General features: G+C 52.9%; 1 protein-coding gene across 3 annotated transcripts in view; it reads right to left on the bottom strand.

The window, feature by feature from the left end:
* Positions 1 to 20313, bottom strand: part of SLC8A1 (solute carrier family 8 member A1) — a 61418-nt gene extending 41105 nt beyond the window's left edge. Inside the window, exon 1 of one of the 3 annotated variants that reach the window (XM_026080797.1) lies at positions 18485 to 20313. In XM_026080797.1, the coding sequence (XP_025936582.1) occupies positions 18485 to 20283 (1799 nt within the window). In that variant the 5' untranslated portion in view covers positions 20284 to 20313. The remainder of the gene's footprint in view (positions 1 to 18484) is intronic. The other 2 variants (XM_026080796.1, XM_026080799.1) reach the window with 2 other exon arrangements.
* Between the last annotated feature and the right edge of the window lie 3141 nt (positions 20314 to 23454).

The raw sequence follows: 23454 nt of genomic DNA, 5'->3' as shown, positions 1-23454 counted from the left end.
CCCAGATGGCGCAGGAACGCAGGCAAAGAATTAAGATGAGCAAAAGTAAATAAATACATAATAATAATTTAAAAAAATCACTGTGTCTGCAGACAGGGGAAAAAGAAAGGGGGGGGGGGTCAAACCTTGCCAGAGGGAGGGAGTAATTCAGCTCACTTCTCTCGGCACAGCTCAGCGCAAGTCCCCGCGCAGGTCCCCGCGGAGAGGAGCGCGTCCATCCCGCCGGCAGCCGCACTCCCCCTCCTCCCGCRGCCCCGCCGGAGGGGACGGAGACGGCTTGGGAAACAAAACCCCTGGCGGGCCGCAGAGGGCAAAGCCGGCCGCCCGGGGGGGCGCTCCCAGAAGCCACGGCTTCCCGGCCTTTCCGATGGGAAAGCGCTGCGGAAACCCGCGGGCGGGCGCTGCGCCGGCGGCGGGTTCGGCGTCCAGGGCCGTGCAGCCGGGCCGGGCTTGCGGCGGGGCCGGGGGCCAAACGCCGGCTCCCGGCTGCTCCGGGGCAGCCGGCACCGTCCCACGCAACCCGCTCGCCTCCACCCGCCGCGGCGGTTCAGCAGACCGGAGCAGGGCTTGCAACAACAGCGCTGCAAGCCAAGCTCTTAGCCGCCGCTGCCCACCTCCGAGAAAACTGCCGGTCCCGTTAACCCCGGCTCCGTGAGCCGGCCCGGCGGCAAAGCCCTCGAAGGCATCAATAATAAATAGGAAAATTAACATCTTGGCTCCGTCTCCCTGCTCCTTTCAATTGCGTCTGGTGCAGGTACCTGGTACTCACGGCTCTGCACGCCGCTAGAAAATAACAGCGGCTCTAGCAGACCTAATTTTCATTAATCCTGGTGCTTCTCTGCCTCGCCAAAGGAAGGAGCTGAGGTTAATCAAAAAAAAAGGAGTTGCTCCCGCCGAGCCGGTGGGAGCCCGCGGCAGCACCGCCTCGGTTATTTTCCATATTCCCCCGGGGCCTGCGGTGGAGCAGACGTTTAGTCCAAACTCTATTACTCAGCTAACTAGATTTGCAAGCAGTTGGCGATAATGCAAGCACTTGCAAAAACCAAGGAAAGGCATTCGCGACAAAGCGGAGCAGGGCGGAGGGCGCCGAGGGCTCGTTTTTGCAAACCCCCTCCTCCCCCCGTAACGGGCAGCCCGGCTGCGGCGTGCACGGCCTCGCAGAGCAGAGCAACGCGGCCGGGGATGGAAAAAGCCGGTGGTGGCAGCCACCCCGCTGTCGCCCTCCCCACGTGGGGGCATGGGGAAAAAAAAAGAGAAAAAAAAAGAGGATGCCCTGCCAAAAAAAGAAGGGGGGGGGGGAAGGATGTGGCTCTGCAGTGGGTGATTCGCGCTGGAAATGGGGAGGGGGAAGCTCCAGACCCCTTTGGAAACCCCTCGCATTTCAAGCGGTCACCCAAGCACGCCGGGATGCCGATTAAAGCAAAAGGCATCTTGCAAAAGCCCTTAGCCCCAACCTGGGCTGCAGACGCAAGAGCCGCTTCGGAGGCGCCGGCGGCGCAGCAAGACGGACCGAGACGGACGCAGCAGCAGGCAGAAGCCTGCTCCGCCGGTTAGCTTAGCGCGCGAGGCAAGAGATGCTGGCAATAGCAACTGGCAAAGCAGTTTCCCAGGGAAAAATCCAGATTTCCTGCTCTCGGAGAGACAAGGGAGGAAGGAGACGGAGCCGATGCCGCGCACGCGGTTTGGGGTTCGCCCGGGGACGCTGGGCAGAAGGCAGCCGCCCCCCAAGCGCTGCTCGCCAAAGCCGTCTCACTTAGCTAACGGCGTTCGCAGCAGGGCAGGCGGGCGCACGGAGCGGAGACGCAACGCGGAGCTGGGACGCTTGGCGTTGCGGCGCTCCGAGCTAGCCGAAGGCAAACCTTGGCCACGGAAAACCAAGCCGCGGCCGGAGCGGGAAGCGGAAAGCAAACGGGGAGTTTCTCCCTCCCTCCGGCTCGCGGCCGCGCTCTGCCTCCGCAGTCACGGCAGCCGACGGACCCGAGGCAGAAAAGGAAGCCGGAGCTCAGGCGAAAAGGCTGCCAAGCTCCTGATCAAATCCCAAGCACAGCGATGCCGAGGAGCGCGCGCTCGCGCGAAGGCAGCATCTGTCTGTGTTTCAGTCTGCCTTCAAGTCCCCTGAGCAATCGGCCCACGTGGAGGCGGCTTAAGGAACGGAAAAATCGGTCGCTCCTATTTCTCGTGTCTTTTTTAGCCTGCAAAGGACGGCGCGCAGCGGGAAAGCGGGACCCGAACCGCTTACTCGACGGCGAGAGCGATTTGGGCTGTTTTCAGCTGGAGAAAACACACGATACGTCTTCCTACGGGCCCTGGCGGCAGAAGCCCCGGGTGCTCGCTGGGGTGGGCAAAACCGCCTGCCCTCCGGCAGGGAAGTCTCCCGAAAAGCTCCCCGAAAGCTCCCTCGCTTCCATCCCCGGGGACAGACGCGGCATCACCCAAGGGACCTGCCCCGAAGTACCAGTGTCCCTTCCGATGGGAGTTTTCCCCAGCTTTTCTTTCGAGTATAAGGATCTCGGCTCCTTAGACAAGGCAGAGTAAATCACTGCAGCTCGACCGGGGCCAGGCCTGCTCCTCCGGCACAGGGAATATTTCTGTATTTCTCCTCAGCGGCCGCAATTCTCTCCAGAGGAATAGTACTGCTGCTCGAGCTGGCTGAAAACATCTTGTTAAAAACTGCCCCCCCGCCACCAAGTTATCTCACAAGTTTTTTGGTTTTTTTTTTGCTGAAAATGTCGAGCCCTCTCCATCCTCCAAACAAAACGGATATCACACTTTCCCTGCCTGTCCTGTTTCTTTGATACCTCGCTGCCACCGCTTCCTACTCCATTTCTTTTCCTGACCTTCCAGCTTTTCATTAATTTTTCCAAACTTTCCAAAAAAAATGGAGGGAGAAAGGAGGAAAAAAAAAAGGGGGGGAGAAACTACACTCTTCTTTCGGCAAAACAGACCTTCCAAAGCTGAAGAAATTCTGAATAAAGACCTCCTTGCCCAACTTTCCTTGGGACTCCACGGGCACCTATAGCCCAGCCCAGCAAGAAGGAGTAAGAGGAAGAAAGCCAAAAAGGGGAATATTTAAGGTTCGGGTTGGCTTGTTCCCCCCCCCCCCCGAATAAAACTAGCATTTCACCATTTCAGTACTGTGAGGTTTGGGATTTCCCCCCCCTACYACATTTCTTTTTCCCTGTTCAACCAGCCCTTCAGACCATACAATAATTTTTCCCATCTAGTATTCTTCCAGCTCATCTTCCAAAAATAGGGCCGTGAGCTAATTATTGCTGCTTCTGGCAATAATTAATGTGGCCCAGAGCCTTCCCCGGCCGCGCCGTGCCTGCGCTCACCGCGTGCAAACCCAGCCCCGCAATTCTCACGCAAAGGAAAAGCCGTGAGACCCAGGCTGCTGCCGCCTGCCCCGGCATCTCGGCTTCCCACAGCTCCGTATAAAGCCCCGAGCCTCCGTCCCGGGGGCTCCGCATGGACCACGGCCTCCGGGATGGCTGGCGGCAGGGGGGTTTCCTGGTTAGGCGGCGTTTGGCCACCCGCGCGCTCTGGGATGTTATCAGTCTGAGTCAACAGGCGCTATTAATACTCAATTAGCATTATTAATATTATTAATCATCAATATTAATCATCAGTACTGCTGCACTGCCTATTGCTCGGCGCCCTCCGCCACGTTAGCTCTGCTTTTTGCATCACAGCAAAATAATAATAAATAATAATAATAATAATAATAATGCAATTGTCATGGGGATTAACTATTTCCCCCCACCAGCCGCCAATACTCGCCCGAGTGTTTGCTCTTTTCCCCCGTTTGCACCCAGCACTGGCCTACTTGCATCGCTTCCAAGCGGCCTTTCTCGCGGCAGGGCGAGCGGGCCTGCTTTTAATTCTGACACGCAATATTTGCAGCCCTTTACAATGCCTGAATTAAGTAGGGGGGAGGGAAAAAAAAAAAAAGAAGAAGAAGAAGAAAACCTGGAGCTGCCGGCTCCCGCCACATGCGACAGGGCGAAGGCATTGCCCGCTGCCCTGAGACACGTATTTTTAAGCCCTTGCCTACGTTTCCTTTCGTTAGCAGTCGCACTCGTTTGCTTGCAAAGGAGGTTGCAACTTGGGCAAAAGCTTTTGGCCGCAGGCATCTATCGCCTCCTGCCTCTCTCCACAGCCGCGCGGCACCGCACGGTCCGGCGGGACGGATTTCCCCAAATCTCACTCTACAGACCCCAAAAAGCACCAAAAAGAAAAAAGCGTCGGAGCGCTTCGGCTCGGGGTAGCGGCAGAGGAGCCTGGGCAAAGCAGGCGGACATTACTGGGAGCAGCCCGCTGGCTTTCCCTGGAGTTTAATAATAGCAACGGTATTTATACAACYGAAATATTTCTGTTAAAAGGCTAAGTGCTGGTATGACACGCCAGTCACTTTAATTTAAAATAAATGCTGAAAGTTCTCACTGGGAAAGCTTGCAGTTAACTATAAATACATGCAATATGCAGATGGGGTGGTTTTTTGGTTTTTTTTGAAAGCAGATTTATTCTTCTTCAGAGACCCTAAACTGCACAACAGCGCAGCGTTTCTACAGCACAAATTTCCAGAGGCCCCAGGAGTCAGGATTTCTAACCCATCTTGCCGCTTTTTTCTTTCCCCCCCTTTTTCCATCCCTTCTGTGCGGAGCAGCAGCTCCGGCTGTGTTAATGTGGCTTTTTTGATACAGGAAGAGATTTTAAAAGATAGAAAGGGAGGGGGGAAAAAAAAGCGACAAAGGAGGAGCTCAGGGCGGCACGAACATCCTCATCCTCCCCGTTACTTCACTGGCCGTCGCCGGCTCCCAAAACACGGCGGCCGCTGGGCCCCGGCTCCCGCGCCAGGTTCAACGCTCGCGTCGTCTTTGCAAACCCTGGGGCCGAGCGACGGAGGCTCCTCGGCATTTCGGGCCCCCGCGAGAGCGACTTCCTTGGAAGGGGCCGAAGTCGGGCTGCTCCCCGAGAGCGGGAAATATTTATATCCGTCGCTCCCAAGCGCGGCCTTTCGGCCGAAAGCTAAACAGAAYGCTCAAATCCCCAGGCCTGCAAGTTGATACCTTGGCTATATATGGGCAAAGAACTACCCCGGCGGGGGGAGACAAGGATGCTAAGTCCCTCGCCAGCCTCGGACCCGCCGCGGTCCCCTCGAGCTCTGCAAAACCAAGCGGCCCCGCAGCAGCCGTCAGCGGTGAAGCGGGGCCGGCGCGCCAGCCGCGCGAAGATCCCGGCTCTTCCCGCGCAGAAACGGCAGCAAAAATGCCTCCCGCAGGAAAACGGAGTTTGCGGTGGGGGGAGAAATCACGGCGCACCRGAGCAGCTGGTTTGCTTGAGATGCTAGCGGTGACTAGCGCTCTCCCTTTGCAAAAAGGTTTTTTGAATTCAGATGGGCTGCTAGTGTTCAAAGGAAAAAAAAAAGAAAAAAGAGAGATTATAAAAGAAAACTCACATTTCCTTTTGTGAGATCTTAACACGCTGCCTTGACCTGCTTATTGCTGCTTGGCAGACAGCAGCACATTCGTTTCTGCACATGTCCCTGCCATATGTGGTGATGAAACCACAAGAACCGTTTCTATTTAAACAGAAACCCTCTTTTGTTTCTCTTTCTGTAACCCCTGCTGCAGCTCGGCAGGCCACAGGCACAAAACCGCCAGAGTTTTGACCCGGACAACACCAAAGCTGCAGGGACGCCAACCAGCTACGGGAAGGGCGAGCTCGCGGGGCAGAAGCCGCCGGATGCCACGAGCCTCTCCGCAGCAACGGCAAGGAAGATGCTTCCTTGGGAAGCCACCTGACGGGGACGTGGAGCCTCCCAGCGAAGGCATCTCTGCCACATCTCGAGACAAGCTGTCCACAGGTCACTTTTCCCTCCCTGTTGAGAATGCCCGTCTTTCACCCGTCCATGGGCTTGCAGACAGGTATTTCCATACCCCTTCCCACCTTGCTTCTCCAGGGCTTGGGAAGAACACGCTCTTGCTGCTGTTCTCTGCAAGAGCAGCTTTCCAGGCTGCAAATCAGTTCTTCCGACCCTTCTTCAAAGGGATTTGCAACGGGCCCCTCTGCCGCAGAGGCGGCCACAGAGCCCACCGCCAGCAGCCACAGCACGACGACGAGCCCTGCTGCCGCCAGGCGCTTCGAGCCCCCCCAGCCGCTGAGCCGGCGCCCCCCCGCCAGGCCGCAGCCGCCCGCGCGCCTCTTTTGGCGGAAAGGGGGATCCTCCGTTCGCCCAGCGCTGGCCGCTCCCCAGGCCTCGGCACCCGCGTGCCCGGGCCCGCCCGAAACCCTCTCCCGTTCCCCCCGCTGACCCCTTCTCCCCCCTCCACTCTGCAGACCCCGCGCGAAGCAAGCTCCCCTTGACAGGATAACGAGGAGGAAGAAGCACAAGCCTGAAAAACACATCTCTAACGGGAGCATTTCGAAAGGCGGCCGGCTTCCAGAAGGTAAGAAGCTGTTCACCACCTCATCAGTTATCTACGGGGATGAGTGAAGCTGGCTGACACAGAGAAATTAGATAATAAAAGCTCCGATTTAACTCATTAAAGTTTCCGTTGTGGCTCCGAGTACGTGCAGTCCCAGCGAGTGCTGGATTTTATTTATGCCCATGTTGCAACCACCTTTGGAGAGCAGCACTACGGGCTGCTAAAAGAAGAGCCGGGGGAAGAGAGAGAGGCCAAAAGTGAAGGCAATTTCCTGCAGCCCAACAGCGGTGAGCCGTTTCCACTGGCACAGTAAGCAAGCAGACCTCTCGCTCCATCATATTTGGTCCCCAACCACCCCAACAGATGCGACTGCACCCYGCTAGCAGGTCATGGCCCGGGGCCTTCCTGACCCAGTGAATCTCCACAGGCAGGCTGATGTCAGTGTTGCAACATACATTTACCGAGGACTGAAGGGTGATGTTTTATTTTGCCCAGGTGCCCTCTCTAAAACACAAACCAAAAACCCTTGCAGATTCCTTATGGTTCCTCCTTTTCTAGATTTTTGATGAAAAGCAGGTAAGCTTCTGTGAAAAATTCCCAGTTTCCTCATTTTCGCTGAGAGGAGAAGTTGCAATAAGGGGGGAACCTTTGGGCAAAGCTGTGGCCTCCCAGGGTAAGCGTTGCAGGGTTGATGACCAACAAGTCTCTGTCCCACCAAGAGGTAACCACAAGACGTGTACAGGCCATCTCTAGTAGCCTTGGCAGATGTAGCTATGTCCTATTTGTAGATTAGACTAGCTGGGAGATGAAGACCTCCTTTAGAGGGTAAAATGATTAAAAATCAATGGCCTCCATCTCATGGCGATCTGCCTTCAGCCAGCAGAGATAAGTCAGAGTAACGAAGAACATCTTGCTCAGATGCAAAGGTCACTGGGGCTGCTTGGAGACATTGGCAGGCTGAGAAGATGCTCAGAAGGTGCCTGCTGGGCTTTCCTGGGAGGTTTTTACTAGGCCTGGCAAGAAATCCCACACTTGAGGTCAGGTAGTTCACCATAACTTCACACCACCCTATCGCATCAAGGACACTGCTCTTTCTATGCCACGAGTCGTTACTTCAGTCATGCTGGGGGGATGATTGCTTCCAAATCAAGACCTCTATTCCCAATAACTGGTGCAAAGGCAGCATCGTTTTGCTTCATGTTTAACAACCCAAATGAAAGCCTAAAGCTACCCATGTTCAAACTCAGCAGAGCTGACCAGTTCTGCTCCAATTAGCAAACGTGCCCAAGCTCAAAAGAAAATAAATGAAGAAAACTCAGGCCACAAATCAAGAAGTGTGGTGCCCCAGCAAGGGCTGGAGGGCAGGCGCTGCACCCAACTCCCCCGGCTCCTGGTGAACATCACCACCAGCTCCAGAGCCAGCACGCACCTTTGCAGCCATTTGTCACATAACTAGGGTGCTAGCAGCAAACCCCCACTTGCAAAGAGCTGTTGCCCAAGTTGCAAGGCGTGCTAGGTACCTTTCTAACCTACTGGCTTTCAGCGAGAAACCACAATGCCGAAACGTTATTGCTTTACCTTCTGCCACAGTTGCTGCTAGCAGGGGGTTTCAAAAGTGCTCTCATGAGCAATGTTCCCCTAAAATCCAGCCCCTGCTTAAGGTCCCAGAGTGAATGGAGGAAAGCTCGTTTCAAGCTACAACTTGAATTTCCTGTGAAGCAATAAAGAGAAACCCTCCAAACTTCAGTTTCTTCAAACTTCCAAGCTAACTCATCCATTTGCAACTTTTCTGAAAAGTAGAGCTTTGTTCCCTAAGTGAATAATATTAACACAGATCAACGCATTTCTCCTCACATCCGGAAAAGGAATTTTACACTGATGCTCTAGCTAGGAGGGAACGGATCAACGCAGCCTTAACACGCAGACCTCTCCACATTACCTTTTTTCTTGATGGCCCTCACGTGTACGAGCCCACCCACGCAGAGCGCTGCTGCCTCAGCACCAAAATCCTGACCAAGCAAATCCAGATCACTATAGCTCTCCCTTTCCCACGCACTGCTTGAAATCAAGGAAGCCTTGACAGTGATTTTTCTTGGCAAGGCCAGAGGTATTCCCTTTTCCTTATTACTCTTACCTTTCCTGCCTCGCGCCAAGCCAGGGCTCTCCCTGCAAGCACRCTGAAGCTGAACCTCGTCCAATATCAGCTCGATGGATTTAAGACACAGACGTCGAACCCATTCTGCAGCGAGAGCCAAAGGGCTTTTCCCAGCTCACTCTCGCTAACGGGAGCAGCCTGGCTCCGGGCTCCGAYGGGGCCAGCCCCAAACGCAGTCCGGCATGCCGAGCTCCCCAGGCTGGCTCTTTGGGACAAACTGCCACTTTGCTTCATTAGTGAGCACTTTGTAGAAACCCATTTGTATATTTGCAAGGGACCAACATGCTCACTCGTACTAGGTCTAGGAAGACTGGCATCAAGAAGCGACTTAAGCCTCCCACCTTCCCTTCCAGCTCCACAGGATTGAGACCGGAGAGTAATTCTCCCCCAAAAAGCAGCAGTCCCCTTGCACAGCAAGGGCCAGAYGGAGCATGTGATATTTCACAGGGAGTCTAGATGCTGTTCGGCATTTTTCTGAAAGCCCCAGCTCTGGGATTAGACAAAAAAAAACAAAAACAAAAAAACCAAATATTTAATTTTCACCTAAGACACGATGAGTGAAGAAACCCACAAGGTTTTAGCTCTTGGCATTGCAGAAGAAAACATTGCCAGAAACGCTCAGGCAAATAAAGTGAACCTAATGGCACTGCAGTATCATTTTCAGATCTTGTAACATTTAAGTGGCCAGATCTCCAGGGAAGCTGTGTGCCACCACACTGCAAACTCATGGGGTCTGCACGAGCACCTAGAAGAAAGCGGGGGCAGAGGCATACAAAAGAGAGCGACACCAGGAGAGAAGGAGGCATGAAAAGGAGCTCTGGGCTTTTGCTTTTTCAAAGACACTGCCTTAGGGAGCAGAAGTGCTCTGGCACTTGGTATTTGCAAACTAAACCAGGCACCACCTCTCTTCACACCCCAGACCGAGCCACAGCCTTCCTTAAGGGTTTAAGGTTGCTGAGGAGGAGGAATTTGGGAAACCTTTAGCCTGCCTCTGCAATTCTTCCCTGCCAGGAGATACAGATCTGGCCAAGCTTTCCCTCACCACAGATTTTGCTATGTTAATCCATGGGATCAGAGCCACCACTGCGGCCTGGGATGCCCCCGCGAGTGGTTGACTGCACGGCAGGCACATTGCAGGAAAAGCAAAGTGCCGCATGGACTTGGGGAGGGCAGACCAGAGGCTCAGCAACTGGCAGCTGGAYGTGCTTTGAGGGGAGGGGAAGTAGCTGCGTTCGTGGCTAGAGCAAGCTCATGGGAAAATAACYTAAAAAGATCCCGCGGGATTAGGGAGCCAAGAGGAGCAGCAGCACAGAGCTCCCTGGAGTTGCACCAGGCCCCAGCTGGCAGGACCAGGAGCTTCTCCTGGTGCAGCTCAGCTCCTTCGGCGCACCAGGAGAAAGGGGCGCCAGGACCATTTCCCTTTCCCAGGCCAACTACCTACAATCCTCTCCCATTTCCTCTATGTTTTTGGGATAGCCTTCTCCCCTCTTCATCACCCACAGAGCAGTGGAGAGATCTCTCTTACAGTGCTGCAGCACTGGGGCCCCATTACCTGCTCTGGGAGAGGTGGGACACTGCACAGAAACAAGGAGCCAACGAGCCAAGGGGATATTCACAGGTTTTCTAATCAGATCTGTTTTCCAGATCAAGTTTAATAAATGCAGCCACTAGCCCACCGCCACCTTCAGATCCACTCCTCCGCGGGGGATCTCCGAGACCTCCCGCTCCCAGGGGGCCGAGACACCGTGGTTTAATTGTATATAATTAAATACTGCTCCCTTAGCTAGATTTCAAAGTTTGCTGTTGGGGCTTGAGTACCAATGCTCTCTTCCCCTCTAATTAGCTCCCTTAATCCGCGCAGCCTTGTTTCTTCCGCCAGAGGGGACGGGGCTCTCCTGCCAGGAAGTTTGGTTTGCATCTAATTATTAGCAGAGGAGACAGAGGGCCAGCGAGCGCTGGCCCTGCCCCAGATACCCGTCGCGAACAAAGGGCCCAGCTGGGGTGGCCATGAGGGAGCTGCAAAGGGTGTGCGCGTTTGGCCTTTCTGTTGCTTCTGCAGCTTGTTATCCCACCACTCATTTGTGGCACGAGACCTCGCAGGATGAAGGCCACCCCATCTGAAATGCAACTCATCCCATGAACGCTTTTGCCTGGCTACAGCATAAAAAACAAGAGAGGAAGAGTTCCCAAGATGTCATCTGACCCACGCACGTCCTAAGAGAGACAACCCACCCGACACCTCCAGGAAATCCTTGACCAAGTGTCCTCTCCTATTGATGGAGGTCACTCACTTCCCCCAGCTGCTCCTGGGGGACCCATTTCCACCAGGAGGAAGTTCTCCCTCCTGGCTAAGCCAAATCGCCTCTGCTGCAGTCTCGAGACCTCATGCTCTTTCCCCCACAGACACAGCAAATACCTCATTGCCCTTCACTTAGCTTCGGTTTTCCCTGCGCCAGTATCCTTCTAAATTAAACAGCCCCAGCCCTCGCAGTGTCTCACCCCAGGTCGTGTTTCTCAGGCCACCAAGCACTTTCCATGCTTTCTGCTGGACTGTCTCCCACTCTGCCTGGAGCTGGGTGCCCAGAGCYGAAGGGAGCCAAGCAGAGAGCAGCAGGATGACTGCACTCCTTAGGAACAGCTCCAGGTTGACGTCAGCCATGCCTTTTTTTTTTTTTTTTTTTTTTTTTTTTTTTTTCTTTTTGCAAGAGCATGACATGAGCTCACACACGACCCCTGGGTCACGATGGCCTATAAGTATTCCTGCTCAAGCACTTACAGCATCTGGCTTCCTTCCAGACTATCTCCCAACCCATCCTGGCAAAGCCCTATCCTATCTTCCCCAATGCTTGAAGCCCCTCTGCTCTTTCTATCCACACTTCTAAGCAACCACTTTTTCTCTTCCGCCTCCAGCAAGCTCCAGCTCAGGACATGCACTTGCCCAACACCTTTTTGCCCCCACCCGGTGCAACCTTCCTCCTTCCAGTAGCGTTTGACCCCATCACTCCAGAGACCCCTTTAGCCAGCGTTTCCTTACGGCAYGACCAAACACGACAATGTTAAAAGCCCTTCTGAAGCTTTTCCCTCATCCAAAAGCCTGGCATGAAAGGAAGTCAGGTTGGCTTCATAAGATTTGCTCTTGACAGATCTATGCCAGTTGTTATTCATCTCCTTGTTATCTCTGAGGTCCTTGCAAGTAACATGTTGATTTATTCCAGGCTCTTGCAGGTACTGGAGGAGACCTAGTCTGGCTGAGCCCTCCTCTGCAGCTTTCAAAGGTGGCAACCGAGGCCCCCTACACATCCCACCCACTGCCCAGGGAGACCCCAAGGGCTGCCACACTAAGTATTCCAGACTCCCTGCACAGGAGATTTTCCCGCCTCAGATGCTGCATTTTCACAGGAGAGCTGTGCAATATGAGGACAGCGGAGCCCAGGCTGCAGGACAGCGTTGCCGCAAGGGAACAGACAGCTGGGGCAGAGGTGTCCACGGCATCCTGGAGCAAGCGCACAGCCACATTTCCTTATCTAAAGGCGTGCCAGGAGAAATAGTCTACCGTAAGCCTGCGAGGGGAATGCTCTCGCTGCACGCATCCGGCAGGCAGAGGAGCCGAGCCATTAGCAGCTTCAAGCTGAGAGGCTGCCTGCAAAGTTTGAGGGGCTGATGAGCACTTTAATGGATCAATTTATTTCTACTCCAAATTGTTTGCAAGGGCTCAACATATAATTATTTTGCTCTCATGGAAGCAAGTACCTTTACTCAGAGCATGCAAAAGAGCTCCTCAAAGCAGCAAATCAAAAAAATTTTTTTTTTGAGCTTTGGGCTCTGCTCAACCCATTGCCACCTCTGTCCTTGGTCATCTGCACTTGGCAGACCTTCCCCTGCAGAGAGCTTCGCTCCCACAGGGCAGACGCACGCTATCAGCTTCATCTCTCCCCATCCAGCGCCTGCTTCACGGGGATCCCATCCGGGCCCCAGTTCTTCGTCACCACTTCGTTTCTCCTTGCCAGGTGCATTTTATTGTCGCCTTGACTGTGTAGGAAGGAGTCCAGCCACTATGGAAATGGCACCATATAGGGACTGAATGGAGGAGATGCACGCTGGTCACCCTCGTGCTTGCACAGCGGTGGGAATATTTTCTCTCTTACGCCGAGATATTTTTAAAACCGAGAATGCCGTTATTATTTGTCGTCACCCAGGATCCAGCACTGCCATTCTTGGAAGCCAGCATGTCAGTGCCACAAACGTTATTAGTAGCGGGTTTGATATCTCCCAAGATAGATATCCTCAAGCTATACGGTGTTTATGGCCTGAGGAGCACTGACCTTAACTCCAGTGATGTCCGAGGCTGACGGTGGAGACCATATCCCCTCRTACCCATGATGCCTGTGAACAACTACCTTTTATTTGAGAGGACAAATATGCTCATTGCCTTTCAAGCCCACAAATGCAACTCTGCCTCTGAAACAAGACTACCGAGCGCCATCCCTGGGGTCAAAGCACCCAAGCAAAGGCTACCTATTCCCAAAGCAGAGGCACAACCTAATCACATCGGGGTCCTGCATGTCAGCTGTTAACCCCTTCCCTTCCTCAAGGGCTTGCCACAGTAAAGGACCACAACATGCAAAGGAGGGAGATGGACAGATCCCTGCTCTCTCTACGAGACCTACACGACACAGCTGGTGCCCACACTGCCGCCAGCAGCACTCAAGCATGTGCCAAGAGCCTGCAGAGGTGGGACGGGGCTTCTCCTACCCCCCAGCCATCCCTCATCCCCAGCAAGGAGCTGGGCAGTAGCGCTGCGCACCAGGACCAGCCTTTCCCATGCCCCCAAATGTCACCAGGGCTGTTGCTTTAATGCCTTAAAACGAGCCGAGATCCTGCACTTTATGAATTACTACAATGCATCTAATAGGTAGCCTTTTCATAAAGGAGCGCAGCGGATGTGTACACAGGCCCTGATGAAGCTAATAACTGCCTCTCAATGGCTTTCAGAGCATTATTACAAATTTAAGCTCCAAGCTCCCTTAATCAACCACAGAGATGCAGCTGGCAGTGGTAAATTGCCAACAACAGCTCATTACAAATAAGGAAACATTGGTTTTTCAAGGACAAAAGCCACGTTGGTCCTTCAACTGGAGCTCGTGGCTCCTGTCCTCACCATCCTCTGCCCTGGTCTCCTGCCATCCATGGGTGCTGCGTGCTTCATCCTAAACCCCCCTGCCCCAGGGACACAATCAGACCAAGTTCCCAGGTCTCATGCATGGATAGCCCTCTCCAAGCCAGTTCAGGGCAGGGCTTGTCACCGTACCACCGGAACGGCAGGAGATGGCACRGCCCAGGAGCGCACCCGCCAGCACCGCTGCGGCATGGAGAGAATCAACTTGAGCCATGAGACACGGAGAGACCCAGACATCTCCATCCCACCTGCGCTGTACAGGACAGAGAGGAGATGCCATCCATGGGGAGCTTCTACCTTCAAGCCCGGAACAGGTTTCCTTACTGCTAAAGCCATATATACTGTAGATACTCACCGATTTTCAACCATGATGGCAGTTTTCCATAATAACAACAACAACAAAAAAAAGCTGTATAACCCAAGCTGGGTGCTGGACGCCAGCTGAAGAAGAGTCTAATCTTTCTTTGGGCTGTTTGGATATCTCACTCTGTGCCGCTGGCCTTTGACCCCGCGCTAGCACAGGGTGAGAAAGATTGCAYGTTCAGCAATGCAACGCTTGCCTGTTTCGGCGCTGCTTGTGCCAGCGTCTCTGCCGCATCGGAGACCCCCTTCTCCCCCCGTCCCACTGCAAGGCCAGCCAAGCTGGCGGTTGCTTTTCCCTCTTTGAAGCTGCATGTTGCAGATGCAAAACTGAGCCAGACAGCTCCCGGAGCAGAGTCAGCATTTCATTTGTGCCGTTTCTTTAGAAATGCTTCACCCAACTTCTTTTGGAAAAGGAAAGGCAAACTTGAAAGAGCAGTGCTTTTTTGTTCCTGCTCCCCCAAAAATCTGCTTTTCTTGACCCTGACATTTTTGCAGGGCTCTCTGGAGGGAGCATGCACAGTCTTGGGGGACAAGATGACATTTTCCCAGAAAACTCGGAAGGGTTTAGCTGGTGTTTGTCTCCCCGATGGTATTTGGCTTCTAGATTTAGGCTTCCAGAGAAACGCCAAAGCCAGCTGGGAAAAGTTAGTTTCAGCGGGCTGAGAATTTCACTCCCTAAGACCGCAGAAGACTCCTTCCCTAAACCGGTTAAACAGTAGCGAGGGAAATACTATGAAWAGCGAGGTCAAGTCACATCAGTTCCTCCATGCATTTTGCAGGTGGAAAGGCATAGGCAAAATATCAGTATAACTGACTACCCATATATTTGCTTGCAACATCTTTGAAGCTGATGAAAACAAGAGTTCACYCAATTCATGCAGAATTAAGAAAAAAGAGACAATTGCAAAAAACATTGCAGTTTAAAACAAAAAGCAACAAAAAGGGGGCAGGCATCCAGACCGCAGATCATGTCAGATCCCTAGTTGCAATCTCAGCTCTAGAAAAACTACTGGTTTTCAACAACAAAAGAACCCGCGTTTTTCATATAGCTTTGCAGTCCAACCTGGAAGAGCTGCTGCTCCTCCTGACATTTCGGGACAACAAGGAGAAGCGATCCCATCAGCTTTCCCCCAGGAAAGGGGTCTGGACTCCTTTTGGATTATTAGGCATGCGATCAGGAGATGAAACCCCACCGGCTAGATGAACCACCAACCTCCCTTAGTATGAGAAAAGCTGCGACAGACAGGCAGGCAGCAAGAGCCTGCAACTACACATCTTATTAGCCCACGTTCTCCTGCTCGTCAAGAAAGCTTGAATCATTAGCAGAGATGCAAGATAGAGCTGGAGTCACCTTGCCAAGGACGGCCTCGAGGAGAGGCCGTCTCTTGCAGTCAGCATCACGGCACCCCTCTCCCAAACAGAGATCTTGGAGCCCCCGGCCCCCGCGCAGCGTCACCAAGACGCCAATCGAATTCCTACAGCGTTCCCGCGGACCGGCCGCTGCGCAAACCCGCCTCTCCCTCCGCGGGAGGCGTTTAAAGGCCGTTTCTTTCGCGTGCCAACACGCTCCCGTCAAGCGCACAAGCTGCACTTCAGGAGCGAGAATAGCCTCTTCATAGAGGGACTAACGTTTCCTCCGCCGTGCAGCTCTTTCAGTAGCATCGGAACAGTATTTCCGTTTAAACGCCCAGGAGAGGCCCGTCTCTGGCTCTCAAAGCTATTTTCTATGCKCTGGGAAAGGAGACATCAACAGATTGCAAAACAGGGAAGTCTCTCCGGACGCCGCTAACAAACAACACGTTACGTAATTGGGCCTTCTGGGAGCAGGAAGATCTCCAGAAGACCAGGGCCCTCCCAGCGCCTTCCGATTTTACTGGGACTTACCAGCGAGCCAGCCCTCTAATAGCAGAGGTTTGCACGCCGTTTTCTTTCATCCTCACGTCCTCCCGCACTGCCCTACCTTCGCTGTTAGAGAAACACATCTTGCTCGATTTTATCGAGCTAACCCACGCAGCCTCGAGTGCCAGAGCTGAAGAGGCACTGAAGACCTTCTGAAAGGCCAGCAAAACCACCTCTTGGTCAGAGGATGGGAAAACTTTAACTCTTTGCACTTTAGCAGGTCAGATATGCTGGGGAATTGCACCATGCTACACAGCTGTGATTTATCTGAAGCAGTGACACAGCAAACAGGCTTCAACTCTGAAGTCCACTTACTGCGCTAGCAAACCATGCACACCCTCTCCTACCTGAATGGAGCAGTCCCTTGGCCAACGTACGGCCCTGCAGTGGGTCAGCAGCCACCTCCTCCCACCGCAAMATCCCTGCCAGCCCGCAGGTTCCCAAAACACCCAGCCCAGACCCCGCTTCCCATGCGCCAACCCCTCCCGGTCTGCAGTACTGGCAGCAGATGGCTTAAAGGCAACAGAGATATGATGGCAACGCGCTGGCACCTGCACAGAAAAACCACACTCCGGTTTCTAAGAAAGCTGCTTTCCCTGCTTCTTGCTTGCTGTGTGCATGCAGACGGCTGGTAAGAAGAGGAAGGAGGAGGTTTTTTTTTTGGGGGGGGGGGGCACACTGCCACCCCCTCCCAAGGCCGGGGAACAGCTCTGACAGGATGTGGTCTGCCYGCTTCCAGCACACCCCTTGGTTACTCAGCGGTTGGCAGAAGCCAGCGGTGAAGAGGCAGTGAAAAAGGCCACCAGCACCCGCAGCAGGCCCTAGCGCAACGCTGCGGAGAGAAAGCGGCGGCASTCCGCGCGACTCCGTCTTGCGCCGGGCACGGAGACTCCAGCCAGAGCGCTGGCTCCAAGGCGCTGGGGCAGCCCGACGCAGCCGCTGACCACGCGCCGGCCCGCCGCGCACACGTGTCGCAGGGGAACCGAAGCCAAACGTCAAAGTCGCGCTGCCAGCAGCCCAGTTTTGCTAACGCTCRGAGTGACCTGCTTAAAAAGGAAAGAGCCTTTGGGGGATATCCTTATAGCCTAGTTCATTCCCTCTCCGCAGGCACCTCCCTGCTTCTCCCCAAAAGAAAAAAACTCAAATAACTGTAGCRGAGTTATTGCTCAGGAGTCCAATCCGAGAACGAGAGCACGCTGTGTGCTCCCRCCCTTCGCGTGGCCTCCAGACTGCTTGAGCTGTGAAGTTCTCACCCAGTTGCAGGAAGCAAAAACCCCAACATCCGTCCATTCATCTAATAACCTGCCCGACAACTACAAACTGCTTTTTAATTTCCCCCACTTCAAAAAAATGTTCCGACTTTTCTGTTCGCTTCATTCTCCCCATACTCATGAAGCAGATATGAGTAGTGCACAGGACATCAGGCCCAGTCCCTGCGCTCGCCGGGGGTCTGCCCTGGCTCCTAAGAGACCAGCCACATGAGATGCAACATCCAAGCCAACCTTTAGGTCTCCCTTGAGACAGCTATGCTATTTCTCAGGGACCGCTCCACGTCCTACACAGCGGTTTTGTGCCACAAACTCTACTGCCAGCAGGACTGCCCTACAGATGGGCTTCACCGTAGGAAGAGCCTCTGGCTGGAGCAACAGGACTCCCAACCCTTGCTCCTCCCAGAGCTACAACCAGGCAAGGAAGTCTCTTCAGGACATACCTGAGGAYAGACATTTTCCACCACGATTTACTGAGCTAATTCATATTCTCCACATAACGTGATAAACCAGGCTGCAGCACAAGTAATTTTTCTACCAGCCACCCAGTAGTACTCGGGAGTAACCTCCAACAGCTTCCAGCCTCTTTTCTATTTGCAAACCACCGAACAAGGTGGCAGTTAGCCACAAGCCTTCTCTGTGTGACAAGGCTTACTTGGACACGGGCTGGACAACAACCCAGGCCCGCAGCCTCCAAAAGAGGAGGAGAAGGAAGTGACCTCCTCCAAAGCCAACAGTCTTGAAGGGAGCATCATTGGAGCAGGCCCGGTCCCAGCTGACCTGACCCTCAACAGACAAYGGAAAGTACATAACCCAATTCAAAGACTCAACTTAGGCCCTTTGCAAGACAGATTCCTGTTGTTCGGAGGTAACAGCCACCTCTGTTCTGGTCCCCCCGCCCYGGTGGAGGGGTCTGCTCAGCACATGGGTTCAACGGGGAAAGCTGGGCTCACAAACCAGCCCCAGCTCCCTGCTGCTGGGGGTGGAGCACCCCAAGCAAGCATCACTCTCTGTTCGCTAGCAAAGCGGGAACACAGCCTTTCAGGTGCGCATAAGGCCCCCTGAAGCACACAAGGCCATTCAAGGCTTGCTGCAATGCTCTGGCACCCGCACCCCTCCAGTGCAGCTTCGGGAGCCACGTGCATTTAACTTTGGGGAAAAGACTTCATAAGTAACAAATAAAGTCTTCACTTACACTATCTCATCGTTCTGGAACTCCAGCTCCCCGCAGGTGTCTTCAAAGTCCTCTCCTCCACCTTTGGCCGTACCTTCGATGGTTTTGTAGGGCACAATAACATTTCCTCGCGCACCAGAGGTTCGCAGAACTTTCACTTCCATGGTCCCCACGCTCTCGCTGACGTGCGTCACTGGCTCCTCAAAGGTAAAGATGCCAGCGTGGTCATCATCAAAGATGGTGACGGTGGCAGTAGATGGCGAGCCAAGGCAAGCGAGTGTTGAGACACGACCGGCCTCGAGAATGCTCTCATCTGAGGCCTCAGTGCTGACGCGGACATTGCTGAGATGGACCAGGAAATTCTCATCCTCCTCAAAAATGTCATCATCAATTATGCCAACCCGGATTTCTTTCTGGGTCTCCCCGGGCTTGAAGACTACTGTCCCTTCAGTGAACTCATAGTCGGAGCCAGCATTGGCCGTCCCATCCTCTGTCCGGAAGTCAACGTACACCGTGTTGGTCAAGTCACCTCCTCGGCGAATGATGGTCAAGGCGACGGTGCCACAGTTCTCCAGACACTGGTAGGTGCCCTGCTCAAAGTAGAGCTTGCTGATGGGATCATTTTCTGCCACCTCGCTGTTGACCTCATGCATGCTGACAGCTTTGCGGGCCTGGTCTGCAGCATGTCTCTTCAAGATGTTGCCAGCTCCGGTCATGAGCCGAGTGGCCTGAATGCGGTAAAAGGCCCTGCTCTTCTGCTGCTGGCTCAGGACTTGGTAGTTGGCCAGCTCAATAAGCTGCTCAATTTCTTTGTCAGGGTGCTTTTGTTTCAGCTCCTTCAGGATTCGAGCCATTTCCCTCCTGGCTTCCTCATCGTCCTGGTCTTTCTCATCGACTGCCAACACCAGTGTCCCGTCCAAGAAGTTCTCCACATGAGAATTGGCCACCTTTCCGTCCATCTCAATATCAGCTTTGGAGGAAGGTCGGTCACCCTCATGTTCGATGATCATGCCTCTCTGCTTGCCAGCCCGGTATTTCTTGTAGACGTACTTGTAAAATAAGAGCCTCCTGTCAGCTATCCAGGCAAACACCACACAGATAGGGAAGAAGAAGAAAGTGAGCAAGCCTTCCCAAACTTCCACAATCCCAGGAGACGATACAGATAGAATAATATAAAGCCAAGTGTAAGCAAAGATGCTCCAGGCCGCTGTAACAAAAAACACTCGCAAATGTTTGATCTTCCTTATCTCTCCATCAGGAACAACATAAACACAGATCGCAATGATGACAAACATGTTAAATGCAGCACTCCCCACAATCGTGCTCGGCCCCAAGTCCCCCGCTGTGAAGCCGTGACCGCACACTTCGATGACCGACAGGAGGATCTCGGGGGCCGATGAGCCCAAGGCCATCAGTGTGAGGTTGGAAACAGTCTCATTCCAGATCCTCACTGTGGTTTTGCTGGTCTCGCCGTTGGGCTTCTTGATGGTTATCTCCCGTTCCTGGGATGTAATGACTTCAATGGAGGACATGAAACGGTCAGCTATGATGGATACTCCCAGGAACATGTACACCATCGCTACAAAATACACCGTTGCCCGAGCGATTTTGTCACCAAATGAGGGGTCTTGGGGTTCCCATATTGGTAAAATCACGCCTTTCTTGCAGATGTATGAGCCAGTGCACTCCTCGGTCTCATTTGCTGGCTCTTCGGTCGGGCTCTCCGCACACACACCATCTGCGTGGAAGAACAACACTACCACGACGCTCAGGAGGTGGAAACCCACCGGGAAGGCGGGTGCGTGAGTCGCTCGCGACATGGCCGCTTCCACCAAACAGCTCCCAAATGTCCTCAAGCTGCAGGGACAAAAGGAAAGATGCATTAGCTGAGGCCAACCAGAGGTAACAGAGATCTTCCTTTCCACCCAATTTATTTTCCACCTTTCCCAAAAGTACAATCGAATTACTCTTTTGCTGAAGAACACCCATCTAAGGAACCCAATTTATATTATGATTACTGCAGATTTCCACATTCAAACCATCTATAGCGCAGTTACCTGAACAGAGACGGGTCCAGATGCTGCCTGCCACCAACCCCCTTCAGCTACATTGATATTTAATGCCAGCTTCCCTCTCTTTGCTAAAAGCTTATTTCTTCAATTGTGTTTTCATGTTTCTCATCTAATCAAAACACATCATTCTGCTTTACTGCTGGCAGAATTGTCTCCCATTTCCAAATTACAGAGCGCTCACTCGTTGGAGTTCAGGGTAAGAGCAGAAGGAAACAGGGAAGTCTGCTATCCCCCCTACTGATTATTCAAATATTTTTATACTTGCTGGTTTTAATCACTGTAAGCTACATATTTTACAGCCTTTTTATGCTCGCAGACCTCCCCAGCATCTACTCTGTATCAGAAGCCGGCACGACGCAAGAGCAAGCCCTGGCAAAACTACGCTCTTTGCAGTAACTCAGTCATAAGGTGCACCAGAAGGGCAATCTTTAATTAACGATTTTGGAGCCATTTCTTCCACGGTGCATCACTTTGCACCTTCCCAATGCTGGAAAGAGCCCCATGTGCATCCAAGCACGGCTCTCTTGGCATGCTTCGAGAGGAAACCTGTCCCTATGCTCTCTTCCCACTAGGTCAGCTTTGCCGGCTCCCCCTTCAAGGGCCTGTCGCGCTCCATTTCCAGCGGCGGGCACGGCGGCAGTCCTTGCCCTTGCCCTGCCTCATGCTTTTCCAGCAGTGTTAAAGAGGTTGGCAGTTAGTTAACAGCGCATAAACCTGCAGAGCAGATGCCTTTAAGCACATAGGGATGCTTAGTGCAAAAGTCTGCGCATGCTTGGTCTTTCATGTTCAATTTTACTAGCCAATAAAAGTCAGATTCCTAGTTATTAAACTTGTATTTTCTCCTTAAGGAGAGCCTTTGCCATACTACGCCTTGCCATTCCAAGTTAATCTAATCACACAATACTTAATGTTTCTATTAAGAGCAAAAACGAGTATGTCAACACCTTTACTTTGCTGGAACCTACAAATGACTCAACTGGTAACGACACACCAAAAGCCCTCTGCTCCGCTTGCTTTTATTGCAGGATGCTGTAGTAGGATTAATGCGGTGGCAGAACACTACTGAAATTTGATTGAGATGGTTTTATGCAAGTCAAAGACATTTCTTCCCCGGGAATCCTGTCGGGCTCTCCCTCCCCGCCGCAATTTTCTAATTAAGAAAAAGGTGCACAGAGCAGGAAGCGAGCAATTCGGCGAGCTGGGCRATAAGAGCAGATAAGGCAAGCGAGGAAAGCAAGTCTCCTGTAAGACAGATTGCAAAATAAATAAATAAATTTTTTTTTTAAAAAGGGGGGGTAGGAGTCATCTGCATTAGAAATCCTGCTAATGCTCCAAAGAGCCCTGCTGCCCCGATCCCCGGCTCTGCACACCTTCTGCTTCCCACAAAGCCGGCTGCAGGCACCCCTTACAAATGGGAAGTAAAAAATTAAAAACATCGTGTTCTTAAAGAAGAGTACCTCATTGCAGGCCATTTGGCAGGCGGCTAATTGGAAACAGATGTGCGTTCAACGGACATGGAAGTTGAGCCGAAACATGAGTTAGTCACCCGGCAGCTGTAATCCTGACTGCATTTCGCGCTGCTTCAAACCACGTCTCCAAAACGTTTGATAAAGGGGCTGTCAAAATACAGGCTGGCTTGGTATCTGCTCGGTTTATCCCTGATAGCTCCAAAGTGCTATTTTTTATTTTTTTTATTTTTTTTTAATATGCAGGCTTAAGAAAAAAAATTCAGTGTGGGCATGAAATATCACTCAGCTGCGTGGTTCTTCACCATCCCCTTCTGAAGGGTAGCGGTTTCAACAGAAAACGCAGAGCATCTACCTGCCCTTGCTCGGGGAGCTTTCTCCCCACGGCAAGTCAAATCCTTGCACATGTACAATTATTCAGAGCAACCAGGCATTGTGAAATCCCCTTGGCAAGAAGGGAAAACAGATGGTCCTGGAGGAAGTGTTACGCTGCGGGTCACTGATCCAGGTCCTAAAGGATAAGAGAGTCCCATCACGCTTTGGACCAACTCTGCAGTCTTGAAAGAATTCGAGCACTGCCAGTGTCAGCCAGCAAAAAAATAAAATTTAAATTTAAAAAAATCAGATTAATAAGTCACTCAAACTTTGTCATGTTTTCCCCTTTCAATCAGTCTAACATACACTGGGGGTTTTGTTTCTAAATAAAGTCCCACGTTTTGTTTGACAGGAGGGACAGAGGCCTAGAGGCTTGCAGCTGAGCTGTCCGTCCATCTGACCTTCCCATCCGGCTTGCCACGTGCAAAGGCGACGTTTCTCCTTTACGTGGCAGGAGAGCAGGAGCACGGAGCTCTGGAGGAAGAAAGCCCCACCGGCCCGACAAAACGCCAGGACCCAGCTTCGGGTAGGGTGAAGCAACGCCCAGCCCTGCGCCAGACTTTTTTCCGAGGCCCAACCTTCAAGCAAGACCCGGGTAGCCCCCCCCCCCTTTCCTACCAGGACCAATTCACAATTAATAATATTAACAGACTGGGGAGTTACAGAGGGCTAAAAAACACTTGGCCACAGCACACTGCTTTTGCACACGCAGCCAGAGCCCAATGCTCAAAATCTCTCCAAGAAGCCGTTGCCTTAAAATTAGCAGCGTTTCTTTATTTGTRTAATCCAAGATAAACAGGTTGGTCCCCGGAGACCCTGTTGCTCTGCATTTGCCCAGGGTCTTGGGCAGCCCACGGTGGTAGCAGACCCCACAGGAGGAATATTCCCAGACAAATAATTCCCRTTATTCTCCAACGGGAAGGAAGCGAGGCCGCCCTCCTGGCCCAGCCTGGTTCGYGTTTTTCATTTACCCCACGCGCCCACCCCGCTGCCACGGCGGCTTCGCCACGGCCGTCGTTGCTCTGGAGAAGCAGCAGCAGCAGCAGCAAGCCCCGTGCAGCAGGCACCGCGGGGCACC

Source organism: Apteryx rowi, unplaced genomic scaffold (assembly GCF_003343035.1).
Source record: "Apteryx rowi isolate R43461 unplaced genomic scaffold, aptRow1 scaffold_53, whole genome shotgun sequence".
NCBI classification, from domain to species: Eukaryota; Metazoa; Chordata; class Aves; order Apterygiformes; family Apterygidae; genus Apteryx; species Apteryx rowi.
This window is presented reverse-complemented; position numbering and strand designations above follow the sequence as displayed.